This window comes from Hyalella azteca, unplaced genomic scaffold (genome assembly GCF_000764305.2).
Source record: "Hyalella azteca isolate HAZT.00-mixed unplaced genomic scaffold, Hazt_2.0.2 contig13949, whole genome shotgun sequence".
Classification (NCBI taxonomy): domain Eukaryota; kingdom Metazoa; phylum Arthropoda; class Malacostraca; order Amphipoda; family Hyalellidae; genus Hyalella; species Hyalella azteca.
The window spans coordinates 18,096-35,707 of NW_025943851.1; the positions used below are offsets into that span (position 1 = coordinate 18,096).

At 37.0% G+C, this 17,612-nt stretch overlaps 2 protein-coding genes across 2 annotated transcripts; both read left to right on the forward strand.

Annotated features, from left to right (window-relative positions):
• The first annotated feature begins 700 nt into the window (after positions 1 to 700).
• On the forward strand, positions 701 to 6,869 carry LOC108672283 (glucose dehydrogenase [FAD, quinone]-like). Its single transcript, XM_018159925.2, has 5 exons — positions 701 to 1,006; positions 4,433 to 4,641; positions 5,401 to 5,590; positions 6,110 to 6,244; positions 6,793 to 6,869. Exons 1-5 carry the CDS (start codon positions 880 to 882, stop codon positions 6,804 to 6,806), a joined length of 675 nt encoding a protein of 224 aa, XP_018015414.1. The 5' UTR covers positions 701 to 879; the 3' UTR covers positions 6,807 to 6,869.
• Positions 6,834 to 16,689, forward strand: LOC108672282 (4-pyridoxate dehydrogenase-like). The gene is made up of 10 exons (XM_018159924.2): positions 6,834 to 6,897; positions 7,548 to 7,608; positions 8,327 to 8,440; positions 8,952 to 9,108; positions 10,052 to 10,206; positions 10,947 to 11,121; positions 11,499 to 11,572; positions 12,160 to 12,311; positions 12,630 to 12,691; positions 12,970 to 16,689. Exons 2-10 carry the CDS (start codon positions 7,558 to 7,560, stop codon positions 13,044 to 13,046), a joined length of 1,017 nt encoding a protein of 338 aa, XP_018015413.1. The 5' UTR covers positions 6,834 to 6,897; positions 7,548 to 7,557; the 3' UTR covers positions 13,047 to 16,689.
• Positions 16,690 to 17,612: the final 923 nt, after the last annotated feature.

Below are 17,612 nucleotides of genomic sequence, written 5' to 3' on the forward strand. Positions count from 1 at the left end.
CAGACTCGATCATAAATATTTTTTGGTGGAAAATATCTATAACAAGGAAGCTGATCAAGGAATGCCGAATATACCATTCAATTGACAATAAAAATTACAACCCGTTTATATCTCGAAAAAAGTGTAAATTCGCAGACTTGATGAACAATAATATTCAAAGTTTCTTGAAATTTCCTCTCATTAAAACTCTTTTACTACAAAGTTTACATATTTTTTGTTACTGGTCGACGCTTATAAATAAATAGCTGGGTATATGGAAAAATCCATATCGCCATCTCATTTGCGAGTGGAGTAAAGTCTATCCTAATTAGTGAAGAAACGCTTAGGGAAGAGCCGAGCCTGTTCGAAGCCTCTTGGCTTTCAATCAGGGCCTTAACACCTTCGCACGGACCTCAGCCTCACACACTCACAACTGCGCGTGCCGTGGTCGACACTGAAACTTATCCGTGTTTTCGGCACGAATGTGTACTTCTCTGGTAAAAATGCTGGTAAGCAATTTAATCTGCTGCAATTTTGCTATTATATCTTGTCTGCAAGTTGACCGGAGGGTATATTGCTCGATTGCTGGTGCACAAAGTTGCCACACCGCTTGATTACTTGCCAGAGGTGCTCCTTAGTTCATCGTTCATTCTATCCATCGCTGAGAGGTTAAGCTGCGGTTCGCGTTCGTCGCGTCCTCAGTTATTCTTGTAACCTCACCACGAGCAAGACGTCGGCGACGCGCAGTGTGAAGAAATGTTACGTGGAGTCGATGATTGATATTCGTAATCCTGAGTTACTAAATTAAGTGCAGTGCATAAAATGATGACAGACAAGCCGTCTAATAATTTATTGTAGAATATAGTTTATATTTGGGTGTTCAAAGCATCAAACGCCGTCATGGGCTCAACAGCAGCTATAAGCATCTTCGCAGCATTTTCGAATATAATTGCAGGAATGTTCACTACGCCAACAGTATATACCACGAGTGTCATGCCTGAAGATACAATCGTCGACTTCATCGTAGGTGAGCTACGCTTGAATGAGACTTGTTTACAAGGTTTTGTTATGAAATTGTTACGGTTTATTGCTTCGGTTTGAACAATATTTTTGAAGCCATGCTTATGGCCTCATCTTTTTCTGTTCGCAAAAATTATTATAAATTTCTATCCAAGGTTCAGCCCAATATTGCGAGGTTTCTAACTCATTGGGCATACATTCACCTGCATATGTGCGATATATGAAATGTTCTCCTCGAATCAATAGTCAGCTTTAACTAAGCGCGTTGGAGTAATACATGTGCTCGGCGATGTATGAAATTAAATTAACTATTAACTCTTTCAACTTTATAAATCAACTTCTTACCGAGCCAACGTAGCGCCAAAATAAGATTTAAAAAAAAAATCTATTACGTAAGCGTACAATCGTGTCGTTTAGAAATGTTAATTTAGAACCGTCGAGCTTCGTGCCTCGTGTTTCTTGTAAATAAACCAATATTGTCGACAGCGTTAAATACTTTCAGACACGTGTACGTTGGACACGTGTCTGAGGTGCACTAAGTACTTCAAGACACGTGTACATTGTACGCCTTACAAGAATGAAAGTATTACTTTCAGACACGTGTAACTTGTACTCGGTGACTATATAGAATGCATGCAGTCATCTCCACGGTGAAGGTGTCATGAAAATACAATGCATTGTGACATGACTTTATGTGAAAGCGATTCTGCAAGTAAGTGTTGTTGCGTTCAAGGTCAACAAACGGGATCCCGAGGCGATCAACTGGCATTCTGAGTAACGGGTCAGGCTTGAGTATACTTTTTTAGTTGTCATATTTTCGGGGCAGGTTTTAACCGGTTACTCTATTGAGATTAGTTTAAACTGAACATACTTTTCCTAAAATAGTTCTCCTTTCCTAAAGTCATGAAATAGTTTAAAAAGCCTACAAGATACTGAGGGAGTATATGAATGGTAAGATTGCTGAGATAAATCAGCTTATGAATTCATAAGGTGTCTCTGAATTCATACTTTGATTTGTATTAGGTTCGTACAAATAAGTTCATAAAAGTCAAAATCGTGCCAAATAACATATGGAGGTTTGGAATCTAAATATATAGTGCAATTTCCAATGTCTATATGTGGTGGATTAAGTTTAAACTCGTTGTGCAATTAATTCAGTTTGATTGTGGTGGATTCGAATCTAAACACACAGTGAATTTTTCTCAGTCGGTGTTACCACTGAGGATTTGACAAATAGAATAAATAATACATTGATAATTAATTTTCGCGCATACATGGATCATACTTTTTCATGGAAAGCTCGGTTAATATTTATCGCGCTCAACATCTAGTTCACTCATTACTTTCAAATAGTAGTATAGTATAGTATAGTATAGTATAGTATAGTATAGTATATTATAGTATAGTATGGTATAGTATAGTATATTATAGTATATAGTATAGTATATTATAGTATAGTATAGTATAGTATAGTATATAGTATAGTATAGTATAGTATAGTATAGTATAGTATCTTCGGCATTAAAGCATAGGCCTGGATAGGCCTGTCGCCGATTCTTGTATTTTTCTTGGCTAGACTGGCCTTTTGATCAAATATTTTCAACGGACGGTAGAATTAAAATCGCTTCTAGATTTCAGTTGTTCCGTAGGATACGAGGCATTTTAAGACTAAACATATGCTCCTGCATGGCCTTGTCTCTTGGTTGAAATAATATGTATTAATTCAACCATGGCCTTGTACTCGGAGCGTCATACTCGGAGCGTGAACAATATCTTCAGGGAGGCTGTTCCACATGTCGGTGACTCGAAGCGAGAAGAAATGTTGTCGCGTGGATAAGTTGCACCGCAGTTTTTTTTTTAGTTTATAGCTGTGGTCCCTGGTGTTGGTTCTTGTTTCAAATTCTAGTAATCCTTCTGGGACCTTGTACAAACCATGAGTATACTTATATACTTGTGTGAGGTGACCACGCAGGCGACGATAACGATAACTCAAATAACTCAAATTTGCTTATTCATACGGGAAATATATTTGCGGAATTAGGCAATTATTACATTTAATTATTACATCAATTTAAATATGCCATTAAAGTAATATAAAAGTGATTGATTTTAGCGTGTTCTCTGATACTTTCATCGTGTATACAATTTTCAGTATAACATGCATTCGTTGAGGCATTTTTGCGACGCTTAAATCAGAAATATCATAATAATATTGTAATACAATTTGAAGCCCTAACTTTGGCAGGATGGCCCAGTGGTTACAGTTCGGAGTATCAAAATTGGAGCTGTGAGGTGCGGGTTCGATCGCAGTTTTGTGCGACAGTTTCTGGACAGTATTGGCTATTAGGTTAGGCGTTCAATCAAAGCCAAATTTGAGCAGTGAGTTGCGTGTTCGAAACCGCAACAAGCTTTGAATGTTCGGCGATTTTAAGAATCGGCGACATGTCTTATGGCCTAATCAACGCTGAAACCGCTATTTATGTAAAATTTCATCTGAGAATGACAGGTTAACGTATAAAAATCACTTTATTGCTTAAATTAATTCATAAAAAATGGTGAATTTTTGGCTGTTTTATTTGCTTTTAAATTCTTGACAGGATAAAATTTCCCATACTTTTCAAGTTCAGAGCTCTGTGCCAATTTAATCAAATCTTACAGGCGCAAACACTGCTGATTAACTTTATTGCATAATAAATAAAATTTGCGATTGGGCGTGGTATTTTGGCCTCAATGTTATTATCTGTAGTTTCGACGTGTAGCGGAATAAAACGAGTAAAATTTTTCTGATAAATTTGACTACTTCCTTGTATCAAAAAAGTTTTGATTCCATCAAAAAATTTTTATATCGTTCCGACGAATATTTCATCGTTATTTTCCTGTGGATAGCATTATAATTACCATCAATGCTGCACAAATTGTAATATAAAGTTACCAGAGGTGGGCAGTAGCGCGCTACATGTAGCGGTAGCGGTAGCGGCGCTACATTTAAGCAATTGTAGAGGTATCGCCCGCTACATTTAGAGCATGTAGCGGTAGCGGTAGTGCCCACTGCATTTAGAGCATGTAGCGGAAGTGGTAGTGCCCGCTACATTTAGAGCATGTAGCGGTAGCGCCCGCTACATTTAGAGCATGTAGCGGTAGCGGTAGTGCCCGCTACATTTAGAGCATGTAGCGGAAGTGGTAGTGCCCGCTACAAAGCATGTAGCGGTAGCGGTAGTGCCCGCTACATTTAGAGCATGTAGCGGTAGCGGTAGTGCCCGCTACATTTAGAGCATGTAGCGGTAGCGGTAGCGCCCACTACATTTAGAGCATGTAGCGGTAGCGGTAGTGCCCGCTACATTTAGAGCATGTAGCGGTAGCGGTAGCGGCCGCTATATTTCAAAGTAGCGCTGCCCAGCTCTGATAAAGTTACTCACTTGAAGCCATCCCTCAGTGGGCTCAGGCTCGGCGGGCAGTGTGGTGGCGGGTCGACTGTCCGAGGTGCCGGACTGGGAGGTGCTGGTGCTGGAGGCTGGCGGACAGCCTCCTGCCTTCACGAAAATTCCAATCCTACAAATGGCCTCCGCGAATCCAAATGCTAATTTCATCAATTTTTACAAGACTCCTCCTCAAAAAAACTATAACCAGTTTTTGGCAAGCAATGTGAGAATGTTTGTTGATTTTAATTTGTTCACTAATTTATGTACTTTTTAAAGATTTAATTGACATTATTAAATCTAAATCAAACAATACTTGTGTTGATATATCATAGCCTTCAAATTCGAATCTTTTCCGTAACATGTGTATTCGTAACAAATGTTTTGCATGTGTCAATCATTGATGGCTATAGTCAATAGCAAATTTTATCACAGAATAGATCCTTATGTTATTTTCAGAACATGAGATTTCTTTGACATGTGTCAGTATTTTACATTCATGTTCCCCCTTTACACGCATATGCCGCATTTGTTATGCCAACGAAAAACTATCTGCCTTTGAGTGAAGTGCAATGCAGTCGGTTTCTTCATCGTGAAAAATATTTATTTCCCCTACATGATTGTTATTAGAAAGCTGTAGATTAATTCTGAGAAAAAATTGAAACGCATTTACGTGATTTTAAAAATTATATATTGTTCCCTAGCAATAAATATGCACAAAAAATTATGCAAATGATTGAATCAAGTATTTGGTTGAATGGATTTCATCAAATTGTCGAGAGCAAGCAGGTAACTAGTTGGGATAGCTTCGTTACAGAGCTAACTGAACTTATATTGAACACAAAATTAGACTTAGTGTGAAATGAAAAACTGATTCATTCAAAATTGCCTCCTGTGATTACACAAGAAAATATTTGATATGTTTTTCCTAGCAAAAACTAGCAATTTGTTTGATTGATTAATGAGCAGTGTGATGTTCTTTCAGGAACTGACATATCCAAGAGGCAGGATGATCGGCGGGACGGGCGCCATTAACCTGATGGTGTACAGCCGCGGCAACCCACAAGATTATGACAATTGGGCCCAGTCAGGAAACCCAGGCTGGGACTGGGAAACAGTATTGAAATATTTCAAGAAATCTGAAGACTACCGGAGTCCTCTGAAGCCAAAAGATGGTAAGATGGTAGAAGCCGAAAGATGGTAATCTTTGTAACTCGATGAATCCTGGACGATAATATTAAAAGGGCATGTGAAGAATAGCATGCCTCATAGAGACGGCTTTCAGTTATAAACTATTTTAAACTCGAATTATGCATATTTTACAACCATTTTTCTTCTATACATCAACCGTTGTCCAGGTCAATCGCGCTCAGTTGCCTGGTTACTTGAGTTACTCTCAGGAGAGAGTTGTTTATTTGATCATACGGTATGTGCGAATTGTTCACTTTTTTACCGAATAAAATAACAAGTGATTAACGTTGTGTACAATTAGATGCAAGACGGCAATTAATGAACTTCGTAATTCGTTGGGTTGTAATTATGACCTCCTTGCAAGCACGCACAGACTTAGTTTTCATGTCTGCAATTTATCGGTCGTTTTCTATCTAGAATTTATAGTTATATACGCCAATTCGACAAGGTACATAATGGTTGCACATAATTTTATTTAATATGATGCATTAATTGATTCGCAGCCCCGTTCCATGGGATTGGAGGACCTCTCAGCGTGCAGAAAGTTGGCTGGATGCCGCCAGTTGGTAAACTTGCCATCGAGGCCGGCAAGGAACTCGGACTTGAAGAAATTGACTACAACACAGACACAAAAATTGGTGAGAATAGGTGCTTGTACACGGAGAAAATGGTGCATTCGAGTACAATATTAAAATGCAAATAACGATTAGATATTATATGTATTACTGGCCTTGTGTAAATGGTTACCGGCTCCTTCTATGCGCACGTGGCCAGTAGCGCGCAATTACACGAAGCCAACAAGACAGTACTTGCGCATGATAGTTTTACTGGCCGCCACTGCTGTCCCCAGTCACATGCAAGCGCCTAAATTGACGATCAATAACGTCTATTCTTCACATTCCTTCCTGACCACTCTGATTACAGAACTGATTGTGCAACCAAAATTTGTGCTCTCAAGTAATGATCAATGCAATAAAAATAATGCAAGGACACTGGCTAAAATAAATGGTTTGAAGAAGATAAGGGGTTCTTAAGATCTCGGCTCTTTATTCGCGCAAATTTTCATAAACCAATAAGATTTCGGGAAAAATACTTCAAAATAATATTTTTACCAAGAGATTACGCTTGATTATCATTAATATCAATAACTACGTTATAATATACGTTAGGAAGCAACATATTACAGCTACCACTTCGTGATGGGCAACGAGTTACATCAGCAGACGCCTATTTGATGCCGAACTTGCAGCGCCAAAACCTGAAACTGCAAATCAACTCGCAAGTGATCAAGGTGAGAATGTTCTCAGGTTTACTGCGTCCTTTAGAAAGGAAACAAGCATTTCAAAGTCTAGGATACTTTATAAAAACACGTTCTCAAACGAAGGAGTTAAGGTCATCGTAGATTTACTTCGTTGAGTGCAATATTTTAAAAACTTATGCAAATGCTGTTCGAATGCAGCATTCAGCAATTTCACATTGCTGTGAAATATATATACAATGTATGTCGTTGCAGACGGAGAATATATAATCAATAGACAAATTTAAACATATACGAGGCATGCTGTAATGTATATACGTGTATTAATGTATTTCAAAGATTTTTAAAAAATAATTAGTCACAATTACTTATTCACTTGAAACCTAACTACACAAACTTGAAAAACATGCGACGTAAATTCAAGGTTACAGAGCGCACATTTTCGTATTGCTTGTGAGTAAAAAAAACTTATCGCCAGGTTTACCACTGCATGATGATTATTGGTTATCTCGAATAATCAATTAGATAGGATCTACAAGATACCTTATAAATGTCTTCTGATTGAAATAATAATCATCCAATGCAGACTACAAAAAACTTCAAAATTTTTCAACTATATCGTTATAAATGTGGAATAAAATATATTAATTAAGGCTTGACGATGAGCAATGATTTTTTTTCAGATCATCCTGAATGATGACAATTAATGTTGCCATCGGAGTAAGATACGTTCATAGAAACAAGGCAAGTGGTTTAAGTGGTAGATCCAATTGGTTCCAACTTGTGAGTAAAATTAACTTACCAAATAAATAATTAACTCCAATGCAAGACTACAATTGCATGAAATTTTTCTGTATCAAATACTTTAAATATATATTTTTAAATTGGCATTAAAGACTAACTGGGAGCTATTTAAAGGATGAAGCAGGGACTAATACAGTTACAACATCGACTAAACTTCAAAAGACTTGCGTATATTGGGCGAGAGAGGTACAGTTCAGTCTAACTGTACAACGTATAGGTTTCCAAAAATCTGTTAAATAGTCTAATTAGGCGCAAAATAAATTCATTATTGTAATATGTATCTGGTAGAATAAGAGTATTTTTCATTTTTCAAAGCGTATTTATCGATGATTTTTCGAAAAAAATGCCTGTGAAATAAACTTCTGATTTAGCAGCCGGAAAGGTATTAAAAAATTCAAGACTTGTCGGATTTCTTGCCTTCTTAACTGCAAATTGATTACTTCTTCATTCGCAGTCTCATATCATTTTCAAAAACGTCTATTCAGGAATTAAAATTCACATATTTATGTGGTCATTTGTTTGATGAATAGGTTACTTTTAATAGGTTATATTTCCATAGCTCGTAAGAATTCGCGAGCAAGAAATTTTGGTAACATTACCTGATTAAGAACAGCTTTTTTCATTACCGAGTCATAATTACTTATCGCTTCCTGATCAGGTGAAGCGAGCGTTCGCGAGGCGAGAGGTTATAATATCAGCAGGCGGCGCTGACTCTCCCAAGCTGCTCATGCTGTCGGGGATCGGAGTGCGGGAACAACTTAATAAACTTGGGGTGAGTGTATCGCGTATATGTAGATAAAAGTTGAACGTATATGTACGTACAAGTTGAACGTATATGTACTTACAAGTTAAACGTATATGTACATACAAGTTAAACGTATATGTACATACAAGTTAAACGTATATCTACATACAAGTTAAACGTATATGTACATACCAAGTTAGACGCTGTCTCTTATACACATCTAGATGTGTATAAGAGACAGTACAAGTTAAACGTATATGTACATACAAGTTAAACGTATATGTACATACAAGTTAAACGTATATCTACATACAAGTTAAACGTATATGTACATACAAGTTAAACGTATATGTCCATACAAGTTAAAATGCTTGAAATTAGGGTGCATGATGATCAGTATCTTGTTATTTACAGGGTAGAAACACTATACTTTACAAAGTGAATAAAAAGATTTCTTGTAATTATAATTTACATAATTACTGATCACACCTCTATATCCGATATTTTGATGGAACCTTAAAATACATTTATATTTCAGATCAAAACTCGTGTCGACTTACCTGGCGTTGGCCAGAATTATCAAGATCATGTTTTACTAGAAGGAATACATTGGACGATCCACCCGAACATCTCGTCGTCCGTTCTATCCCTCATCGGACCGTCAGCGTTGCTACGTTATCAGGAGAAGAGAGAAGGTGAGCTATTTTTTTAATTTTCAAAATTTATTGATAATTTATACTCTTTTGTTAAAGTAATAGGTTATAAGAAAACGCGACATAATGTACAATTATTCCTGCTCTATTGGACTCAAGATTATTATACAGAAAAAAACTGAAAAAAAGCTTTGAATGGTAAATTATATGAATCTATCGAAGTTCCAGTGGATTCTAAATTTGTAAAGTTGCATGAATATGTCATCGAAACCTTTTATCATAAAACGATGTTTTTTCAACCACTTCGCCAAGCAACAAATCTCCAAATTTCGCAGAAATATTATTATTACAAAAAAAAAGAACCATGCCTATTTTGTTTGATTTTATTAAAGCTTTTCAAGCATTCATAAGCACCAATAGACAATGAGGTTTAATGATGACGATCGAAGGACAATTACTACATGATTCATTCCTTGAATTTACTCCCAAACAATGACACAAAATTTATCTAATTAATAACATTGATCTTGACCAATAATTGCTGATTGGTTTCAGCTGCTAACTTCTTTATTAATTTATTATTTTCGAATAAATTTCCCTGTTATTTCGTTTTCGTACATCTAAACAAAGTACAAACAGCCCTTTCTTCGAAAGCTTAGCTTGCAGCACCTCCGACCACGTATCTATAGTTTCTTTACAAGCATTTCTGACCGATGTGTCATTATTGTGTCTATTTTGCGTCGGTTTGGATTGAAAAACTCGTAAAAATTTTGAAAAAAAAAATCTCCTTTGTAACGCAAACATCACGTTCTCGATCATCTTTTTGGCTTAAATTATAACTGCATGCTCACCGAGCTGAATTTCGCAGAGAAGAATTTTCGCAGGAATTTTATTAGTTTTTATTAACTTTCCCCATGTCTCACCAACTGAGATGTTCAAATAAATTCCGGGCTAAATACCCAACCAAGCTTCTATGTATCTGCAGGCCCCATGATCGTTCCGCCTGGTATTGGTGCATCGTATTTTATAAACGTCGGTGATACGGACGAGCCGACCGTTCCGGACATCCAAGTGCTGCTTGCATCGCAACTGGTCGGGCAAGATTACGGCATTTTAACCTTGGGCAAGTTCAAGCAATCAGTAAGTTCGTATACGGTCCCGCGGGCTAAGATGTACATGAAATTATCAGCTTTCTGAAATACATGAAATTATGAGTTTTCTATGACATGCACATTAGTCGTCACTCGGTAACTGCACTTAACTCATCGTTTCTTGATCAAAAAGCTTATAATGCTGAGCAGAATCATGATTTATGTTTTTCAATTAAAGCATTAAAACTGCATAGATGTTTCTATAGTACGAAAAAGTAGTGGTATAGTTGTGCTTTTAAAATAGATCGATTTTATTGCAGGCGTTATATGTTGTGTTGACATAGCGTCTCGTCATTCGAAACCTCATCTTATAAAAGAATGCCACACTGGACAGTGTCAGGCATGCTGATTCTCAATGAACCTTGTTTGCATTTGAATGACGCTGTGCCTGACTTTTCAGCATCTATATTGTCCAGTTGACAATTTAAACCTCATATCATATCATAGTGATGTCTACGCTGAAGAATGGGCCTGATGTGGCCTGTCGCCAATTCATGTAGTTTTCGCGACTTGTTCACAGTAGATCTAAAAACAGGTCCCTTTGATCGCATCTTTCCAACACTGACGATCGTTTGAAATAGCTACTAGAATTCCATCAAGTTCCACTAAACTTCCGTATTGCCTTCCTTTACGATGTATTAAATTTTTTCAGACCCGTAACTTTTCCGCACATTAAATGTTTCAATTATACAACTTTCGGGATTATGTAGTTTCTTTTTATGCTCCCAGGTGCAAGATTATTATAAGCCGACGCTAGGAAGAGATGGCTTCTCCATGAGTCCCGTACTTCTCAGACCCAAGAGCGTCGGGACGGTGACCCTCAAGTCCAAGAACCCCTTCGACCCGCCCGTCCTGGACCCCAACTGCCTCAGTCACCCCGACGACGTCGAGCTTTTGGTCAAGGGTGAGCCACCAAACATTTATTTCAGGCATCCCAAGTTCACTTTAAAGATTGAATTGGATGAGAAACACATTAATTGAGTTGTTTTTTCAATAGAAAATTTATTGTATACAAAATATTTCTTGATTGTTACCTCCAACTTGAATTATTGTATCTTGGTAAGTTGCATGTGGCATAATAATGTGTTGGCAAAATTTATGTCGAAAATAATACAAATTTCAAACTTAATTTCAAACTCTTGTCCCTTAGAAGTATATCTATTTATTTGATGACTCAAATAATTTGGTAAAAATTCATCATGTTTCGTTTTATTACTATAAGTGTCTAATTATTCAATTTCATAACTCTACAGTGACGAGTAAACATTGGCTCTTTTACAGCTTCAAAGGCTTCAGTTCAGTTAGGAAATGCCAAGACATTCCGAAGGTCCCTAGGCGCTGAACCCATCAACAAGGTAAACATTTCCCAGAGCTGGAAAATCAAATTTGCTATAATTTTTAAGATTGATATTATTGATACAGGAACCAAGCAGCGCGTCAGCAAACATAAGCAAACAAAACAGTCATTGAAGAGCGTACATTCTGAGACATTATGACTGATAAAAGTAAGGCCCATGGCATGGTAGCAAAAGCACACTCGGTTTTGTTTGTCTTCATAGCAGATTAGAACCGAATACTAAAACAATATTTTGATATTTCCTTTTAAGTATATTGCCCGCTAATTGGTATGCGGCGTGAATTGCTGCTCGTAATCGGTAGCTAATTATTAATCATTTACAATTGATTGAAATGTTCCATACTACCTATCATCTTTTCTGAGCATTAATGTTTCAAGGAGACCAATAGGGTGGAATAGAAGGTAACACTAATCATCAGAACAAACAAGCATTAGTTAGGTAATTCCTTCCGAGCGACGTTGGGATGATATACCAGAATTTCTTGTTTCTCGGACTTGAATTTATCAAGCTATATTGACGGGCCGCATCGTGACCTATTTTCATGCAATAAAAACACTTGAACTGAACTTCTTTACTATCTTCAGCCATTCCCTGACTGCGCTTACCTGGAGTACCAGTCTGACGACTACTGGAGATGCCACATCCGTGGCATGGCGGGTGTGATGGCGCACATCAGCGGCACCTGCAAGATGGCTCCAGACTCCGACCCCATGGGGGTGGTGACCCCGCGGCTCAAGTCAGACTTTGCTGTCTTTATGGACACCATTTACTTAATATAGACACCATTTACTTTTACTTTCAATGTACAATCATGAAGATACGAGCATTGAGAATATAAAAGAAGAATCCCTTTAAAAATGTAGTGCGTGTTGATGAGCGATACTTGTGCATTCTTATGACTCTTCCACATTATCTGCTCACATTTTGCTGTAGCCATAGAATTCTGGACCTCCTTTTATATGTGTATCTTTAAACGCGCGCATATTAGTTTTCTAACCCATATTTAGAAAGATGCAAAAATGGTCATGTAATTTATTATTTATTATTTACCTAGGGTTCGCGGCGTCAAGAATTTGCGTGTCATCGATTCGTCTGTGATGCCTCAAATAGTTTCAGGTGAGCAGATTGCATATGAATTAATTAATACGGGTCGTTACCGTCGGTTGAATTAACTAGCCATGGATCTTTCTTATCAATTTTTTATTATTATTAGGATTACATGTATAATATATGCATTATTTATACATGGCTTCACTTGTCACATCAGACTAAAAGACGACAAGCATTCAATAGATTGTTATATTATTGACCACTTTAGCATAGGTTAGTCGAATAACAAAATATAAACAGTATATGTTATAAGAACAACAATACAAATATTTGTTTGCTTTCAGCTAACATCAATGCGGCTGTGATCATGATTGGCGAGAGAGGAGCTGATCTCGTCAAAGAAGATCACGGCAAAATGTGACGAGCAAAATTCCCTGGTGCTGCTTCACAACTCTCATGTGCACACCAATTATAATTTTTACATCGTGAATGTACAAATTTCTTCCTACTTTGTAATCTGTAAATCGTAGTAAATTTAGTTGATTTTCACGATCAAAATTAAAATATAATTTTACTCACAACCTCAATCGAAATAGTGAATAGTTTTACCTGGCCGTTTAAGAGAAATATCATATATTTTCCTTCACACGTGATGCATGACGAGGCATAATGTCAACACCCGCATGTCGACTACATCATAGCATACCAACTTTATGTACATTTTCAAAAATAACTTAAGACGAAAAATGAATAATTTCAATGAGTACATGAATGAGAGGAATCATGACTCATTGCCTCTCTTAACCCATCAGTGCGTCGCATATTAATGTATAATCCCTTAGAAGTCCTCTTCGCTATCCATATGTACCTTCAAAAGAGCACCGTTAAAGATAATATTCAGTTTTTTGGCAGGAAAACTAACGTGCATGAGTGTTTACATTCTAATAGATGTAATTCTCAAATCTCATGAATTCTTTTGTGAACGTTCATTTGCGAGTTCGCTGAAGTGTCGAATCGGTTCTTCTCTGAGAAGTTGAGCGCTGCCCTGCATCTCCTCCCCTGCCAGTCCCATCGGCCGGCTTCTGGTGCTGCCCATTGCCCAAGCCCAACTGGGCGGTAGTTTTCTACTTCACGCCGTGCAGGGCGGACTGTGCTACAGCTCTCATTCAGTCCACAAAATTTATTGTTCCGTGTTAATTATTACTAAGTTTTGCAGTTTTTTAAAGATTTTAATTTGGTATTAAGATGTATATTAAAGACACTGCTTTGTTGATGGAGAAATTTAGTAATTTTGATGCAAGCGAAGGTTGAGGTTCAAGCCGTTCAATGTGTATATTTACTGCCTATCGGTTCTTTATCTCGAACTTTACTGCATAGTTGACTTCGCCGTGCGCTGAATTGTGATGCAGGTTCAAAGTTGTTGTTTGTATTACGTAATGAAATTCTTACTAGCTTTGTTATTACTAATTCCATTGAGGATCTCGGATGAGCAACAATTCGAGTAGTCGTATGGAGTCTCGTATCTGGCATGCACTGCTTTAGAACTGCAGCCCGGCGTGTAGGTAGGTGATCGATTGCTGCTCGGTCGGCTTCATTTGAAGGTCAAAGACTTCAGAGGGTTATGAAACTTTTTGGAATTTAAAATAAATTAGCATTATTAGGAAGCTCTTTAAAGAAAGACTATAACTAATTATGTTATACTAAGTGAATCGTTAAAGAGATTGAAAAGGTAGGATTGCAGAGGGTCCTGAGGTTTTATCGGGAGTTAATTTCAAGCATCTGTCTGCCTTTCGCTCTCTTTGGACCATTTTAACTTGGAGGGAAACTTTCTGAAGGAAGATGATTCTTCTTTGCCACGCATGGCACGCAACATTATTCCATTTCTAAAGTTGCGCCAAGTGTAACTTTATTTAATAATGTAACTTGTATTGTAACTAAATGTACGGAATAAAAATAACGCGGCATTTAAAGATTGTTTAAGCGTAGCTGTTTGTCGTACCTACATGTTGGTCCTGAAGTCACGCGTTTCTGAACTTTGTGTCATGACAGATTAGCGTTATATCTTAGGTACAGCTTGACTCAAACTTTTTTTCAGAAAATCATCAGGTATTCAAAGAATTTCTTATATGGCTTTTTGATCGTAACTCTGACTTTTTAATAAATTTTTTTTCTTGTAATGAGCGAGCGCAATTTGACTGCACGAAAGAGCTTTAATTAAGTAGTGATTAGATGCAGTTCATCTTCACTAATGAAATTCTATATCCTGTTATGGGTCAAGTTGAAATATTCTGCACTGATGGGTCTATTTTTAATCATGATTAAGTAGTGACGTTAATCTTTGACACAGCCTCTACGTCAGCGTTCAACGTACACTTGGCACTAGCTCAAGACCGTTGCATATATGCTGTAGCTTCATAAGCGGCTTTCCTTCTCTTATTTAATCGATTATTGGCTGACGTGTTGCAGCCTCTAGGATTGATAACACCATCATCATACCACCAGCAGTTGACATTTTAGGCCTTTTAAATGATCCTATTGCCATAAAAGGTAATTGTTGGGTTAGGCCATCGCTTCGTTATAAATGCCTAACTTGTAAAATAAAGATCTAGTAAGTGAGACAGCTCATTGAGGATTAGATGCACTTCGTGTAGGTTTGGTTAGGTTATACACATGAGGCGCAACGTGGTGGTGAAGTAAAAATTTACTTTACGATCCTCCATTCATGCAAATACGATTGATAAGTTCGAGCGAAAATTAAATAGATGGTGAAGATACAAGCTCATTTGCCTTATATTAGTACCCGTGCGGGCAGGAAACGATCAAGTTGAAAAAAGTACGAAAATAATTTATTACGTGATAATCAGGTTCTCTCAACATATGTGATGACGTCATATTCGTGGTGAGAAACGCATAGGATCTAAATGCCCAAACAGAATATCAATGCATACTCGCTGTACATATGTATGCAGAAGCCTCGATCAGGTCATGTAAGACGACAAATTTAGTAATTAGGTCGGTGAATGTACAATTCCAAGTTTGACATAGCTTTAAAACCCATCGCGAACAGAGCGGAGGTTCATCGTCTAGCCCCAATTTAATAAAATATTGAAATTCAATCACCACTTTAAGTTCATCTTGAAATTTCATGATTTTTTAGCGCAATTTTACATGATATCGCGCTATTTTCCTTCCGTATTGCTATACAGTCTACAATTTCCTTCTTTGCACAACGGATATTCTTCATCTCTGTGAAAGATTCCAATTATAAAAAGATGCTACACTGGCATAAAAATTAATGACGGATTTCGAGTGCAAAACCCGTTAGCTGTCTAGAAGAGATATTGTATGGAAAACAACGCATATATCGCCTGATGATCAAACTGTATTAGTGAGATGAAAATTATCTTTTATATGTTTGAATTTTCTGTAATGTCATTTTGGGTTATATTTCAGGGAAATTCGTAGTGATGATTCAAAGCTAGAAAATAAAAACTTTACTATTGTGAAGGTTTCACAGCGCTGTAAGATATTATGGATGTTTAGTGTTCATCCAATATCTGAATTATTTGACTGTGTGTTTGTCAGTTTTCTTGACGAATTATTAATGTTATTGATTAGTATATATTTTATTTATTCTTGGGAGTGAGTTGAGAGACCACATTCCGTTTTCTTAATTTTGGGGGTGCCTTGACACATTAGCTTAAAATAAGTCTCTAACCGAGAAATAAAACTAGGAAAAAGAACGTTGTTACAGTGGTTACCGAAAGTACACGTCACTTCGTTTATTTTGGTTCATCATTCATCTATTGGAGGTTATCATTTGACAATAAATTGGAGTGTAAATTATTCGTTAATAACCACCAGATATACCCTGTGAGACTCCGTTTACTGATGATCTGACGTGACTTGACTGTAAAAGCTTATGTACGGTGCACTTTCTCTTGTGCACAGGCTAGCTAAATTTATGTGAACTGAACGCTAACAGTGGCGTCAGTTGAGGCTCCGCTATGAGAATGTTAAAAACGTTTCCATCCAAGCTGTAATTGAAGCATCATTCTTAACTTATAATTGCTACCAACAAAATTCTTCAAACTGTTCAATAATTTTGAAGAAAAATTTGTTTATGTCTTATCCTCGATGTCTTGTATAAGGAAAGCATGCAAAATGTCAAAAAAAAATTTTTCTTATCGACACGATTCGCCCCACACTTGTACTTTCCCTAGACATAGTAACCCGAAAATTTCGCTCAAAAATTGTGACCATATTTCTATCAGACTGAATTAATATTCTTCGCTTTAATGCAATTAAATTTGTACCTTAACTTCAGGTTATTTAAAAATGTTTATTTTTTATACGGTATTCGATCACAAAATCGACTACCGTTTATTGAAAGTAATTCGGTCTAGCACTTGGGTGGCTAAAGTCCCAGAGGTACTTAGGGCGCTCGTTACAGAACACTAACACGGAGCAAAAAACACGTTTCGGTGTCTGCTCGACACCTGAGAGGACACACGGTCACAAGAAAATTAAAAAAATTCGCTCAATGAACAGAGGACAATTTTTGTGTTTGAACAAAATTTTTTAAAGCACGTGCGAGCAAAATACATATTAATATATAACAACAGAACAATACATCAAGCCAGCAGTAAATAGCTCAGATAAAACATGAGATGAAAGAAAACACGAAAAATGAACAATTACTTTAACTATAACTTAAATAATGATGAGTCAAAATTTATTCTTTTTGACAGTTCCACATCCATCTGGATGAAAAGCACTTAAACAGCAAGGGTTTAAAATTCAGTACAATTATAACGCCCATAAAACTGCATTTAGTTCTTCACTAGTGATTTTCAAGTATATATGCTCTGTTCTTTCACTTCTGAAAGCTTTTTATGAGCACTGCACGAATATTGTAAACCTCACGGTACGCTATTTCTGGATGGGGCTGGAAGATCTACTCAAGTTCCAATATGGCTGCTTAATC

Coding starts and splice junctions, on each gene's coding strand:
- LOC108672283 (XM_018159925.2), top strand. CDS start 880: ATGGGCTCAACAGCAGCTATAAGCATCTTCGCAGCATTTTCGAATATA. Junction 1,007..4,432: donor AATCGTCGACTTCATCGTAG/GTGAGCTACGCT, acceptor GCCATCCCTCAG/TGGGCTCAGGCTCGGCGGGC. Junction 5,591..6,109: donor TCCTCTGAAGCCAAAAGATG/GTAAGATGGTAG, acceptor ATTGATTCGCAG/CCCCGTTCCATGGGATTGGA.
- LOC108672282 (XM_018159924.2), top strand. CDS start 7,558: ATGATGACAATTAATGTTGCCATCGGAGTAAGATACGTTCATAGAAAC. Junction 7,609..8,326: donor GATACGTTCATAGAAACAAG/GCAAGTGGTTTA, acceptor CTTCCTGATCAG/GTGAAGCGAGCGTTCGCGAG. Junction 11,573..12,159: donor GCGCTGAACCCATCAACAAG/GTAAACATTTCC, acceptor TACTATCTTCAG/CCATTCCCTGACTGCGCTTA.